The sequence below is a fragment of the Carcharhinus amblyrhynchos genome, chromosome 2, assembly GCF_965287045.1.
Source record: "Carcharhinus amblyrhynchos chromosome 2, sCarAmb.v2.hapA, whole genome shotgun sequence".
Classification (NCBI taxonomy): domain Eukaryota; kingdom Metazoa; phylum Chordata; class Chondrichthyes; order Carcharhiniformes; family Carcharhinidae; genus Carcharhinus; species Carcharhinus amblyrhynchos.
Genome location: NC_137325.1, coordinates 106,988,718 through 107,003,598, shown reverse-complemented (window position 1 = coordinate 107,003,598; position 14,881 = coordinate 106,988,718). Strand labels below are relative to the sequence as shown.

The following is a 14,881-nucleotide window of genomic DNA, read 5'->3' as shown; positions in this document are numbered from 1 at the left end:
AAGGATGAGGGTGCTATCCTTTATGGCCCACTTTCATCATTCCCATTCTGAGTGTCAGCGACTAGAAAGTGAATACTAGTGCAGCAGTGTAGTTATTTTTACATCTCTGAACCTTTACAATGAACCCCTTGTAATGAATCACTTGTCAGAACAACACTGCTTTTGATTTGCTGTGTAATTAGAATAACCTAAGCTTTATCAGTTTCGCTGTACATCTCCAATAAAAGTCTCACGTATATTTTTGGCCAATGTTAGTCAAAAGGGAATGTTAAGATCTTCAAACAGGCGTATGATCATTTCTCTTTCATTTAATGCATAAATCTCCTTCTTGCTGAGTTTGGACCATAATAAAAGCAACAAAGTTCAAATTCTACTCTATTTTCTATTATAAAATGTGTAACTTTCCATTACTCATTCAAGTGAGATAAAAGATAGGAATAAATATGATGGTAATTTTTATGGCCGAGTAATCAGAATAGCTTCTCAAAAATGTTCACAGGTCTCTGGGCATTTCAATATTAGCTCAATATGGATATTAGTAATGATGATGGATGTGGTTTTAAGCTTGTTATCTGTTCTTAAAATAAATTAAGTGCTGAGTGTTTAAGGATATGGGGGTCTAAATTAATTAAGATTTTCATAAGCTTGCTCCATTCAGGTAGAACTTTGAGGAATTAGATGACTAACTCAGCCTCATTATACCAGCTGTTGATCACCAGGGATCGAATGTAAGTTGGGCGGCATTATACAAACAAGTTTCTTCCCTTACCTAAATAATTAAGGAGCAGAATTTTATGTGTCCCAGCTGGGCATGCAGGCAACCCGGAAGAGTGTAAAATAACATGTGATGATGTCAGCCGCACATCTCGACATCATCATTTTGGTTGGTGAGCGCAGGTCCGGTTTGGCAGTGCGCCTGCTCACAATTATGGAGCCAACTGAAGAGATTATCTGCCCTATTGCCTAGAATTTTACATTACCTCTGCAAATTTTAAGTCTTCACATGGGCAGAATGGGCATGCAAGCAATCCATTTTTCAACTTGTCTCAGTCATTGATAAGATGGGGGTGAAGATGCCTCAAGTTGAAGGTTTTTTCAGACTTCGGGCACCCTCCCTTCCAGCACCTGGGATCTCTAGCTGTCCTTTCCCACCCTGCCCTAATCCCCGATGCAGCGATCACCCTTCCTCCTGACACACCGAGGCAACAACAACCAACTCGTCCACAGAATCCCAGGGTTGGGGAGGGGATGGCCTAGTGGTATTATCGCTAGACCATTAATCCAGAAACTCAGCTAATGTTCTGGGGATCTGGGTTCAAATCTCGCCAAGGTAGATGTTGAATAAAAAAAAATTTCTCCTTCCAAGGCTGAAAAGCTCAAGTTTCTCTCATTTGGAGTGACACGGTGGCATTGCAGCCTCTCAGCACCAGGGATCCAGATTCAGTTCCACCCTTGGGGCAATGCCTGTGCAGAGATTATACATTCTCCCCATGTCTGGTACTCCGGTTTCCTCATCACATTCCAAAGATGAGGGGGTTAGGTTGATTGGCCATGCTAAATTGACTCTGGTGTCAGGGGATTAGCAGGTAAATATGTACGGTTACAAGAATAGGGCCTGGTGGGATTGTGGTCAGTGTAGACTTGATGGGCTGAATGACATCCTTATGCACTGGAGGGTTTCTAAGATTTTATGATTCTATATGACTTAGTTCCAGGCAGAGCACTGCAGTACCTCTTCTGGCCACTCCAAGTCTGGAGTGCCTTCCAAGGGCAGATGAGAGTTGCGCCCTCTGTCAATCAACACTCACTGGAGTGTTAAATGGTAGTGGGCCACTGAGAGTTGGCGGTCAAATGTTACATGCTGACTCTCAGGATAGCATCAATCCTAAAGATTCCACCCAAGGAAAACAGAAGCAAGATTAAGATCAAATAACTTCAACAACTTTAACACCCAATTAATCACAGAACTGAAGAATCAGAACAGCTCCCTATCCTTATCCTTGCCCCATGAGTAAAAACCTTGATATCAGAACACAGTTCTCAAAGACACTACCCCCACCCTTCATTCCTCAATCCCCTAACCACTCTCCGTGCAACTGATTTGTGACATTGCTACCAGTGGTGGACATCTTGGTAAGCAGGAGTGAAAAATTCAAAGGCCAAAAACTGGAATCTTGCTGACAGGAAAACAAACTGGTATATTCCCCTCACCATGGAGGTCCAATGGTGGAGAAACATTTCCACTGATTCATGAGAGTAAAACCATTTACGTGCACTGTCATGATACGTGAAAACACTCCTTGCCAGAATAATGCTCTCCCAATGTTCTCCCTCCTATCTACACGGCACATGGGCAGGGAATTAGGCCGGTCTAAATAACGATTGGACAAAAGTGGTCTGCAACAGCGACTTTGCCTCATTACACTTTGCTTGTGCAACATTCAATACCCACGTGCAACATTGCTGTTGCAGTTTCTCAGCAATGCCAGTGTGACGCCACACTGGTGGGGGTGTAGAGTCTGTCTCCTCGGTGTGGGTGCCTCCATATTCTGGGAGGGGAGCACTCAGGCAGTGCCCAGATCTTTAGCGCCATTGAGTTATGGTGTGGCAGGCGAATCGCTGCCTACCTTGCCATGTGATTCAGAGAGCTACACGCCGATGCATTATTAGTGAGCTTCTAAGAATGAAATCAGGTGCAATTTCCCAACACACGTCTAGCACATAAAGCCCAGCGAAACCCATCCCCCACCACTCTTAGAGCAGAATTTTCCTCTCCCGCCTGCCATGGGAATCATAGTGGGTGGACTGTGCAAAGGTCTGCTGACCTTGGGTGGGAATTTCTAGTCTTGAGCAAACGTAGCCGGAAAATCCTGCCCTCAGTCTCCAGAAGGGAACGTTCTGTCCATAATTCCTATGCATTCCAGAAGGAGGTCAGAACAAAGCAATTCAAAATCAGTATTAAATACAAAAATTTTAAATTTCTTATCACTTACTGTAGTCCATAACACGTTGAAAGAGCCACAGAGGATTCCGGATTTCCTTGGATTTTGCCATGATAATAACAGTGTTCTCCACCCTGTAATTCAAATGAATCAGTGTTACTATGCATTGTGCTCTGTATATTAGAAATTTCTTTGAAAACAATCAGAACTGACATTAGACTTTCACGTTGTATCTACCCAAGTTAATGTAAATCACAGTTTGACATATGTCATTGAATTACATTGAGGCAGAAAATCTCACTATAGTGCTTTTCTTTACAAGTCAAAAGGAACACTTTCCTGATAGTTACAGGAAAAGATATGAGATGCTAATGCTATGGACTTGATATTGATGGTCCTGCAAGGTGAAACTTCTTTCATTTAAATAAGGAAGAACTGGCAACTGTATTGAAAATAAAAATGGCTCCGGGTTATCCCTCAGTCTCAGCAAATAAAAAAGATATATGCATAAGACCATCAATTATACAATTAAATCATATAGTTAAAAGTATAAACAATTATACAATCAAAAATTTAAACATTGTCATTAAACTTCAAGAATTCAAGCAATTAGCACAGTACTACAAATGTTTCTAATGGTCTTGAGGTCTAGAAATTAAGCGATGGGACCTGTTAACCCATCCAACCACCACCTTCTCAAGGGCAATTTGGGATGGGCAACAGATGCTGACCTTGCCAGTGGCACTCCCATGCCACAAATGAATTTTAATAATCTCAGCTATAACAAGGGGAGAGGAATTCCCAACAACCCTAATAAGCTTTTGTACTTAAATAAAGGCAAAATATTGTGAATGTTGGAATTTGAAACAAAAACAGAAAATGCTGGAGAAACTCAGCAGGTCTGACAGCACCTGTGGAGAGAGAATATAGCCAATGTTTTGAGTCTGGATGACCCTTCTTCACTCTGACAAATAGTCATCCAGAGTCGAAATGTTGGCTCTATGCTCTCTTGTGTTTTGTAGATGGTGGACAGGCTCTGGGGAATCAGGAGGTAAGTTACTCGCTGCAGTATTCATGGAGTCATAGAGGTTTACAGCGTGGAAACAGGCTCTTCAGCCCAACTTGTCCATGCCGCCATTTGTTTTTAAACCCCTAAGCTAATCCCAATTGCCCACATTTGGCCCATATCCCTCTATACCCATCTTATCCATGTAACTATTTAAATGCTTTTTAAAAGACAAAACTGTACCCATCTCTACTACCACCTCTGACAACTTGTCCAAGAAAAACACCACCCTCTGTGTGAACAAAATTGCCCCTCTGAATGCTTTTGCATCTCTCCCCTCTCTCCTTAAACCTATACCTTCTAGTTTTAGACTCCCCCACCTTTGAGCTGTCAAACATGCTGGCCCTGATTTTACCAGCATGCCCGCCCCGAAATCAGAGCGGGCGAGGTTCACAGAACAGCAATCTCCGTTGGCCTCGGCTGCGACCTTACAAGCCTCAGGTGAGCATGCTGGTAAAATCCCGGCCGCTAAGCCTCTTCAGCATTTTCAAGCTTTTGTACTTTACGCCTTTTGAAATAAATTCAAGTTTACAGAAATATCAGATCTGTTTGCTTCCACTTTGTACGTTCTCGACTCCTTTAAGCTCCTCCAAGGAGGCAAATTACCTCAGGTAAAACTATCACAATGTACTTTAAAACTTTTTCCAGACCCAGGATGATAAACAAAGGAATATTGCAGCATATCAAAGCAACATTACAAGCTAATTTCTTCAACCATGGATATTCTCATAATTCCAACCAACTACAGCCACAGCACTTCAAATATTGTTGAATCATCCATGTGTCTATAAATATTTTTATTGCTTTCAGTACTTTACTAAACAGAAACTTGATCAGCAGTTTTTTAAATGAATTGATGCAGCGCCTGTTTTTGATGGGAATGACTAATTCTAAAACAAAATCTAATCGCTCATCACATCTTTAATTTTGCATTGTGATCACGATGCAAATTGAATAAACAGCTTTATTCCATGGCCTCTGTCATTTGAATCTTTAGAAAATCTTAACCATGTCTTCTCTTTGTCACCTCTTCTTGTAATAAGGTTCACAGCAAATGGCCAATTAGTACACCCAATCTGTCATTTTCACGTTTTTTAGTGGATCCACATCTGCTGAGTGCGAATGTGTCATGGTTCATGTTCCAATATCCATCATCGTACGCTGGCCAATTCCCCAGCCTTGTGTTGCAACAGCAGGTCCGCAAGCGGAGAATTAGAAGTGAAAACCTTGTGCCAGCATCTTACAGAGCTGAGATTAAGGCTATTCTTTTTAAATGTGCTGAAATGCTTGCAAACATTTAATTTGCTAGTCAAAGTAATCCCACAGATTTCGTTCTTTTTTTATTCATTCATGGGACATAGATGTTGCTGGCTGGCCAGCATTTATTGCCCATCCCTAGATGCCCTTGAGAAGATGGTGGAGAGCTGCCTTCTTAAATCGCTGCAGTCCATGTTCTATAGGTTGACCCACAATGCTGTTCAAGGAGGGAATTCCAGGATTTTGACCCAGCGACTGTGAAGGAATAGCAATATATTTGCAAGTCAGGATGGTGAGTGGCTTAAAGGGGAACTTGCAGCTAGCGTTGTTCCCATTTATCCACTGTGCATGTCGTTCTTGATGGAAGTGGTCGTGCGTTTGGACATGCTGTCTAAGGACCTTTGGTGAATTGCTGTAGAGCATCTTGTAGATAGTATACACTGCTGTTACTGAGCGCAGTGGTGGAGAAATTGAATGTTTGTAGATGCTTTGTCCTGGATGGTGTCAAGCTGGATGTTGCACCCATCCAGGCAAGTGGAGAGTATTTGTTCATGTTCCTGACTTGTACTTTGTAGATGGTGGACAGGCTCTGGGGAATCAGGAGGTAAGTTACTCATGGCAGTATTCATGGAGTCATAGAGGTTTACAGGTGGAAACAGGCTCTTCGGCCCAACTTGTCCATGCCGCCATTTTTTTTAAACCCCTAAGCTAATCCCAATTGCTCGCATTTGGTCCATATCCCTCTATACCCATCTTATCCATGTAACTATTTAAATGCATTTTAAAAGACAAAATTGTACCCGCCTCTACTACTACCTCTGACAACTTGCCCAAGAAAAACACCACCCTCTGTGTGAACAAAATTGCCCCTCTGAACGCTTTTGCATCTCTCCCCCTCACCTTAAACCCACACCCTCTAGTTTTAGACTCCCCTACCTTTGAGAAAAGATATTGATTATCTACGTTATCCATGCCCCTTATTATTTTATAGACCTCTATAAGGTCACCCCTCAGACTCCTACACTCCAGAGAAAAAAGTCCCAGTCTATTCAGCCTCTCCTTATAACTCAATCCATCAAGTCCCAGTAGCATCCTACTAAATCTTTTCTGCACTTTATCTAGTTTAATAATATCCTTTCTATAATTGGATGACCAGAACAGCACACAGTATTCCAAGTACGGCCTTACTAACATCTTCTACAACTTCAACAAGATGTCCCAACTCCTTTATTCAATGTTCTGACCAATGAAACAAGTATGCCGAAAGCCTTCTTCGCCATTCTGTCCACCTGTGACTCCACTTTCAAGGCGCTATAAACATGTACCCTTAGATCTCTTTGCTCTATAACTCTCCCCAATGTCCTACCATTAACTGAGTAAGGCCTGCCCTGGTTCAAGATACCAAATGCAACACCTCGCATTTATCTAAATTAAGGTCCATTTGCCATTCATCAGCCCACTGGCCCAACTGATCAACATCATTTTGCAGTTGGAGATAACTTTCTTCACTGTCCACAATGCCACCAATCTTGGTGTCATCTGCAAACTTTGTAACCATGCCTCCTATATTCTCATCCAAATCATTAATATAAATGACAAATAACAATGGGCCCAGCACTGATTCCTGAGGCACACCGCTGATCACAGGGCTCCAGTTTGAAAAACAACCCTCTACAACCACCCTCTGGCTTCTGTCAAGAAGCCAATTTTGTATCCACTTAAATTCCTCACCCTGAATCCCGTGAGATTTAATCTTATGCAACAACCTACCATGTGGTACCTTGTCAAAGGCTTTGCCTTTGTAGATATGTAAACAATATCCATGCAGTAGTCCACGTAGACAATATCAATTGCACTGCCCTCATCTACCTTCTTGGTACTCCTTCAAAAAACTCAATCAAATTTATGAGACATGATTTTCCACTCACTAAGCTATGCTGACTGTCCCTAATCAGTTCTTGTCTCTCTAAATGCCTGTAGATCCTGTGTCTCAAAATGGCTCCCAACAACTTACCCACTACAGGTGTGAGGCTCACTGCCCTGTAGCTCCAAGGCTTTTCCCCGCAGCCCTTTCTAAACAAAGGCAGAAAACTTGCAATTCTCCAATCTTCCGGCATCTCACCTGTGATTATTGATGATATTCCGATCTGCTGACCTGCTCTTGTAGCCACTATGTTTATGTGGTGAATCCAGCTGAGTTTCTGGTCAATGGTAACCCCAAGGATGTTGATAGTGGGGGATTCAGTGATGGTTACACCATTGAATGTCAAGGGGTGGTGATTAGAGTGTCTCTTATTGGTGACGGTCATTGCCTGGTGTTTGAGTGGCGCAAATGTTACTTGCTACTTGTCAACCCAAGCCTGGATATTATCCAGATCTTGTTGCATTTGAACATGGACTGCTTCAGTACCTGAGGAGTTGCAAATGGTGGTGAACATGGTGCAATCATCGGTGAACATCCCCACTTCTGATCTTATGATGAAGCAGCTGTAGATTGTTGGACCTAGGACACTACCCTGAGAAATGCCTGTAGAGATGTCTTGGAACTACGATGACTGACTCTCCACAACCACAACCATCTTCCTATGTGCCAGGTATGATTCTAACAAGCTGACAGTTTGCCCCTGATACTCATTGATTCCAGTTTCGCTAGGACTCAGTCAAATGCAGCCTTGACATCAAGAGCTGTCGCTGTCACTCTCACCTCACCTCTGGAATTCACCTCTTTTGTCCATATTTGACCCATGGCTGTAATGAGGTCAGGAGCTGAGTGACCTTGGCAAACCCAAACTGGGTGTCACTGAGCAGGTTATTGCTGAGCAGGTGCTGCTTGATAGCACTGTTGATGACCCCCCCCCGCCCAACTTCCATCACTTTACTGATAATCAAGCGTAGACTGACTAGGCGGTAACTGACTGGATTGGATTTGTCCTGCTTTTTGTGTACTGGACACACCTGCGCAAATTTCCACAGTGTCGGGTAGATGCCAATGTTGTAACTGTACTGGAAGAGCTTGGCTAGGGGAGCAGCACGCTCTGGAGCACAAGTCTTCAGTACTATTGCCAGAATGTTATCAGGGCCCATTGCAGTATCCAGTGCCTCTAACGATTCCTTGATATCATGTGGAGTGAATCGAATTAGCTGGACACTGGCATCTAAGATGCTGGGGATCACTGGAGGAGGCCGAGATGGATCATCCACTTGGCACTTCTGGCTGAAGATCGCTGCAAATACTTAATCCTTATCACTGATGTGCTGGGCTCCTCCATCATTGAGGATGAGGGTATTTGTGGAGCCTCCTCCTCCAGTGAGTCGTTTAATTGTCCAACACTATTCTCGATTGGACGTGGAAGAACTGCAGAGCTTAGATCCGATCCACGGAATCACTGAGCTCTGTCTATCACTTGCTGTTTTTGCCATTTGGCATGCAAGTAGTCCTGTTTGGTAGCTCCACCAGGTTGACACCTCACTTTTAGGTATGCCTGGTGCTGCTCCTGGCTGCCCTCCTGCACTTTCTATTGAACCAGGGTTGATCCCCTGGTTTGATGGTAATGGTTGAGTGGGGGATATGCCAGGCCATGATGTAAAAGTTTGTGCTGGATTACAATTCCGCTGCTATTGATGGCCTACAGAGCCTCATGGATGCCCAGTCTTGAGTTGCTAGATCAGTTCAAAGTCTGTCCCATTTAGCACGGTGATAGTGCCACACAACATGATGGAGGTTATTCTCAATGTGACTTCGTCTCCACAAGGACTGTGCTGTGGTCACTCTTACCGATACTGTCAAGGACAGATGTATCTGCAGCCAGCAGATTGGTAAGGATGAGATCAAGTATGTTATTTGCTCTTCTTGGTTCCTTCACCTGCTGCACACCCAGTTTGGAAGTTATATCCTTTAGGACCTGACCAGCTCGATCAGTGATGCTGCTGCCAAGCCACTCTTGGTGGTGGACATTGAAATCTCCCATCTAGAGTACATTTTACCCTTGCCACCCTCAGTGCTTCCTCCAAGTGTTGTTCAACATGGCGGAGTACTGATTCATCAGCCGTAGGAGGACGGTACGTGGTAACCAGTAAGAGGTTTCCTTGCCCATGTTTAACCTGAATCGAGACCCCATGAGATCTCACAGGGTCAAGAATCAATGTTAAGGGCTCCCGGGGCAACTGCCTCCCGACTGTATACCACTGTGCCACCACCTCTGCTGGGTCTGTCCTGCTGCTGGGACAGGACATATCCAGGGATGGTAATGGTGATGTGTGGAGTGTTATCAGTAAGATATGATTCCGTGAGAATGACTATGTCAGGCTGTTGCTTGACTAGTTGATGAGACAGCCCTCCCAATTTTGGCACCAGCACCCAGATGTTAGCAAGGAGGATTTTGTAGGGTCGACAGGGCTGTTGGTTTTGCCGTTGTCTTTTCTGGCATCTAGGTCAATGCCAGGTGGTTCATCCGGTTTAATTTCTTTGTTGTGACTTTGTAGCGATTGATAGAACTTAATGGCTTGCTGGGCCATTTCAGAAGGCAGTTAAGAGTCAACCACATTGCTGTGGTTCTGAAATCACATGTAGGCCAGGCCAGGTAAGGATGGCAGATTTTCTTCCCTAAAGGACATTAGTGAACCAGATGGGTTTTTCTGACAGTCGACAATGGTTTCATGGTCACCGTAGACTTTAATTCCAGATTTTTTTAATATTGAATTCAAATGCCACCCTCTGCCATGGCAGGATTCGAACCCAGGTCCCCAGAACATCATCTGGGTTTCTGGATTAATAGTCGAGCAATAATACCACTAGGCCATTGCCTCCCCATTTAGATCAAAAACTTATCCAGGACTTCTGCTAGATTTGCTTTGAACGGAATGGTTGTTTTTTTGGCAACTCTCAAATAGCTTCTGAAGTCTTTGAACAGTAGTCACAGTGCAGCTGGTGCAGTGTTCTTGGTGAGACATATTTCCATAATTCAGAAATTAATGAAAATATTAATTTGACAGTCAGTTGGTTACAGAACGAGTCTGCTGGTGAGGTTCTTATATGTTAGCAATAAGATTTTAGTAAATACGTAACTATATATGGTAATGAGTACAGGAGAGGTGCTACCTTCATGTCTAAGTCTTATCATGTTTCTAGCGAACTCCACACTGGCCCTTGGTCTGGGTCATGTGGCTTCTTACATCACTGTGTGGACAGTACTATACTCAGTCCTGCATTAACCCTGCATGTGCCAGATACTTGCCGCATTAACACTACATGTGCCAGATAACAACCTCCTCAGTTAACTGAAAGAAAACAGGACAGAGGGGTCAACTGGCCTCAGATTATTCTACAGCCTTTGATACATTAATTTACCAAGTACATAGGGTAACTGCCTTCACTTGCTCCAGGTCAGAGCTTGTCACTTGCAGCAATGTCCCAACACAGGGGTGGCACTATTGGGATGGCACTATGAGTGGTTGGCAAGATTACCATTGTCCTCCAAATGTTATGCATATAGCTCTTCCCCAGTGAGCACAGCCATGTCAGATGCTGCACTTCCCACATCTGCTTCACAATGGTGACTGATGCGTTGGTTGGAATCTTTATTTTCTTTCCTGTTGTACACCGTAACATGATGCCCAATTCTGATGGAAAAGTTCCCAGGATGAAGTTACCCCTGTCAGCTCAGCCAATCATTTTTCTTGACTTTGGAAAGTAGGCATTTCTCATCTGATCTTTCAAGCTGGGCCTGATGGGAAATGCAGAGTGCAACAGCTCTGGACTATTTCCACTGCATGGTAGCAATGTCAGGGGAAATGAGACCCTCTTTATAACCCCTGCTGTAAACCAGATAGGTTTAAAGATTCCAGCACTGTAAATGGATCAGGGAGGTGTTTGGGAGTCAGATGTGATCCACTACAGTCCATCCATCATGCTATTAGGGAGGGAGTTCCAAGATCTTAATGTGGCAATAGTGAAGAAATGGTGATATATTTCCAGGTAAGAATGGCTTGTGGCTTGGAGGGAAATCTGCAACCAGTGGTGTCCCCATGCATCTGCTGTCCTTGTCCATATAGATGGCAGCGGTCGTGAATTTGGAAGATTCTATCCAAGCAGCCTTAGTGAGTTGGTGCAGTGCATCTTGTAGATGATGTATGCTGCTGCCACTGTGGGTGGTATTTTATGGTGTCATTCATCCCAAAACAGTAAAATCCCGCCCAAGGTCAATGCAAATTTCCATGGTCCATCCTTTGCCCGCTCTGATTCACGTGGCGGGAGGGGTGGTAAAATTCCAGCCTGTGTGTCAGTGGTGAAGAGATTGAATGTTTGTAGATGGGGTGTCAATCAAGTGGGCTATTTCATCCTGAATGGTGTCGAGCTTCCTGAGTATTGTTGAAGCTCCTGGCAAGTGCAGAGTATTCCATCAGACTCCTGACATTGTCTTAGAGATGGGGGTCAGGCTTTGGGGAGTCAGGAGATGAAATAAATTGGTGTGAAAAGTTGGCAGACAATGGGCTGCCTTGAAAGAGGTGATTCAAATACAATCAAGATGCACTGCTGGGGAGGCAGTGGTGTAATGGTATTCTTGCTACACAAATAATCCAGAGACCCAGAGTAGTACTCTGGGGACCCAAGTTTGATTCCCAATATGGCAAATGGTGAAATTTGAATTCAATAAAAATCTGGCATTAGAAGTCTAATGATGACCATGAAACCATTGTCAATTGCCGTAAAATTTCTATCTGCTTCACTAATGTCCTCCAGTGAAGGAAATTTGCTGTCCTCACCTTATCTGGTCTACGTGTGACTCCAGAGCCACAGCAATGTGGCTGATTCATAAATGCCCATCAGTGATAAGAAGAGAAGGGATAGGACCGATAAAAGGTGAGGGGGGAAAGGTTTGTGTGGAACCAGAAGAAATGGCGGAGGTGCTTAACGAGTACTTCGCCTCAGTATTCACGGTGGAAGCCGATCTGGGAGATTTTGTTATGGATTTGCAGCAGATGGAAAGGATTGAGTACGTGAATATTAAGGAGGAGGATGTGTTGGAACTTTTGAATTCTATCAAGGTAGATAAGTCGCCGGGACCAGATGGGATGTACCCCAGGATACTGTGGGAGGCGAGGGAAGAGATTGCAGAGCCCCTGGCGATGATCTTTGCGTCGTCAATGGAGACGGGAGAGGTTCCAGAGGATTGGAGGATTGCGGATGTAGTTCCTATTTTTAAGAAAGGGAACAGAGATAGCCCGGGAAATTACCGACCGGTGAGTCTGACCTCAGTGGTTGGTAAGCTGATGGAGAGGCTTCTGAGGGACAAGATTTACGAACATTTGGAGAGGTTTGACATGATCAGGAATAGTCAGCATGGATTTGTCAAGGGCAGGTCGTGCCTTACAAGCCTAGTTGAGTTCTTCGATAATGTGACTGAACACATTGACGAAGGAAGTGCCGTGGACGTAGTGTACATGGACTTCAGCAAGGCGTTTGATAAGGTCCCCCATGCAAGACTTCTTGAGAAGGTGAGAGGGCATGGGATCCAAGGGCCTTTGGCCTTGTGGATCCAGAACTGGCTTGCCTGCAGAAGGCAGAGAGTGGTTGTGGATGGGGCTTTTTCTGAATGGAGGTCAGTCACCAGCGGAGTGCCTCAAGGATCTGTTCTGGGACCCTTGTTGTTTGTCATTTTCATAAATGACCTGGATGAGGAAGTGGAGGGATGGGTAAGTAAGTTCGCTGATGACACGAAGGTCGGTGGTGTTGTGGATGATCTGGAAGGATGGCAAAAGTTGCAGCAGGACATAGATAGGATGCAGGACTGGGCGGAGAAGTGGCAGATGGACTTCAACGCGGATAAATGTGTTGTCGTCCATTTTGGCAGAACCAACGGGATGAACGAGTACACTATTAAGGGCAGAAGTCTGAGTAGTGTTGAGGAGCAGAAGGATCTTGGGGTCTGGGTCCACAGGACTCTTAAATCGGCCTCGCAGGTGGAGGAGGTGGTCAAGAAGGCGTATGGTGTACTGGCCTTCATTAATCGAGGGATTGAGTTTAGGAGTCGGGAGGTAATGCTGGAACTTTATAAGACCCTTGTCAGGCCTCATTTGGAGTATTGTGCGCAGTTCTGGTCGCCTCACTATAGGAAAGATGTAGAAGCTATTGAAAGGGTGCAGAGGAGATTTACAAGGATGTTGCCTGGACTGGGAGGCATGCCTTATGAAGTTAGGTTGAGGGAGCTGGGACTCTTTTCCCTGGAGAGACGAAGGTTGAGAGGCGACCTGATAGAAGTTTACAAAATGTTGAGAGGAATAGATAGGGTGGACTCTCAGAGGCTATTTCCCCGGTTTGAAATGGTCGCTACGAGAGGACACAGATTTAAGGTGCGGGGAGGGAGGTTCAGAAGTGATGTTAGGGGTAAGTTTTTCACTCAGAGGGTGGTGAGTGAATGGAATCGGCTGCCGTCAGTGGTGGTGGAGGCGAACTCGCTGGGGTCTTTTAAAAGACTTCTGGATGAGTATATGGGGTTTAATGAGATTGAGGGTTATAGATAGGTCTGTAGGTTGGTAGGTGATGTGGTCAGCGCAACTTGTGGGCCGAAGGGCCTGTTTGTGCTGTAGTGTTCTATGTTCTATGTTCTATGATGGGCATTAAATGCTGATCCAGCCAGCAATGCCCATATCCCATGAGCGAATAATAAAAAATCACCAGAAAAGGGAAAAACAGGGCAAATAAATTAAGCCAGAACCCAGTGACTGATGGAAAGAGCTAGTGAATAAGATAAAGCAGAAAGAAGTGTGGATGATAGAAGGCTGACATTACATGCAAGAACATGGCTGAGTGGACAATGTTCAGAGGGGAAGTGAAAAAGGAAGTACGAGAGGCAAAAATTGAGCTTGCGGAAAGACTGTCTGTTAATATAAAGGGGAATCCAAAAGTCTTCTACAGGCATGGAAATAGTAAAAGGGTATAAGAGGAGTGTTGGGACAATTAAGAGCCATAAAAGGGAACAGAACTGGTGGCGGTATATGGAAAGGTGTTCTCACATGAAAGGGTTGGGGACTGAACTTGATGGGAAGCACGTACCTTCTCTTCAGCACCCTCCTTCACCTACTGGAATTCTCAAAGCCTGGGAAGTCAGAGCAGCCACGTTTAAACCTGAAAAGCAGGTTAAGTCAGAGGCTCCTAGCCGCATCAAAATATTCAATTTAGCAATTCATCTGCTGGCAGCTGGTTGGATGCTTGTCCCTTCTCCACTAATCCCAGAAGAGGTGGGGTGTGGATGGGGGTGGTGGGTGGGTGGGCAGGTTCATAGTTTTCAACTTTTAACAGTGCATCTGATGTCAACCCAACTATTTTGGGGGATTTAGACTGAGCCCAAGGATTCAATCCCAAATGTGAGAGGATTCCTCAGCCTAAGTAATGAAAAGTGATGGACCAGGGACAATAAATCAATAAGTACTTGATCAGAGGCCATTAGTGTCAAGAGAAGATGAGAGAGGTTCTTTTGTTTTATGTTTCTTTTATATGTTAAAATGTGTTCTCAGAATATTTCTGCAATGAAGTTCATTGACCCAATAACGCTTGAGATAGCCCAGATAAGCACAGCATGCACATTTTGGCCATTCTTTTTCTGTTGGATGAAAGCAC

At 44.3% G+C, this 14,881-nt stretch overlaps 1 protein-coding gene across 5 annotated transcripts in view; it reads right to left on the bottom strand.

Moving 5' to 3' along the window:
• adam22 (ADAM metallopeptidase domain 22) overlaps window positions 1–14,881 on the bottom strand; it is a 290,976-nt gene that overhangs the window by 188,570 nt on the left and 87,525 nt on the right. For all 5 annotated transcript variants that reach the window (XM_080210663.1, XM_080210672.1, XM_080210680.1 and 2 more), the window contains exon 5: window positions 2,994–3,076. In XM_080210663.1, the coding sequence (XP_080066789.1) occupies window positions 2,994–3,076 (83 nt within the window). The remainder of the gene's footprint in view (window positions 1–2,993; window positions 3,077–14,881) is intronic.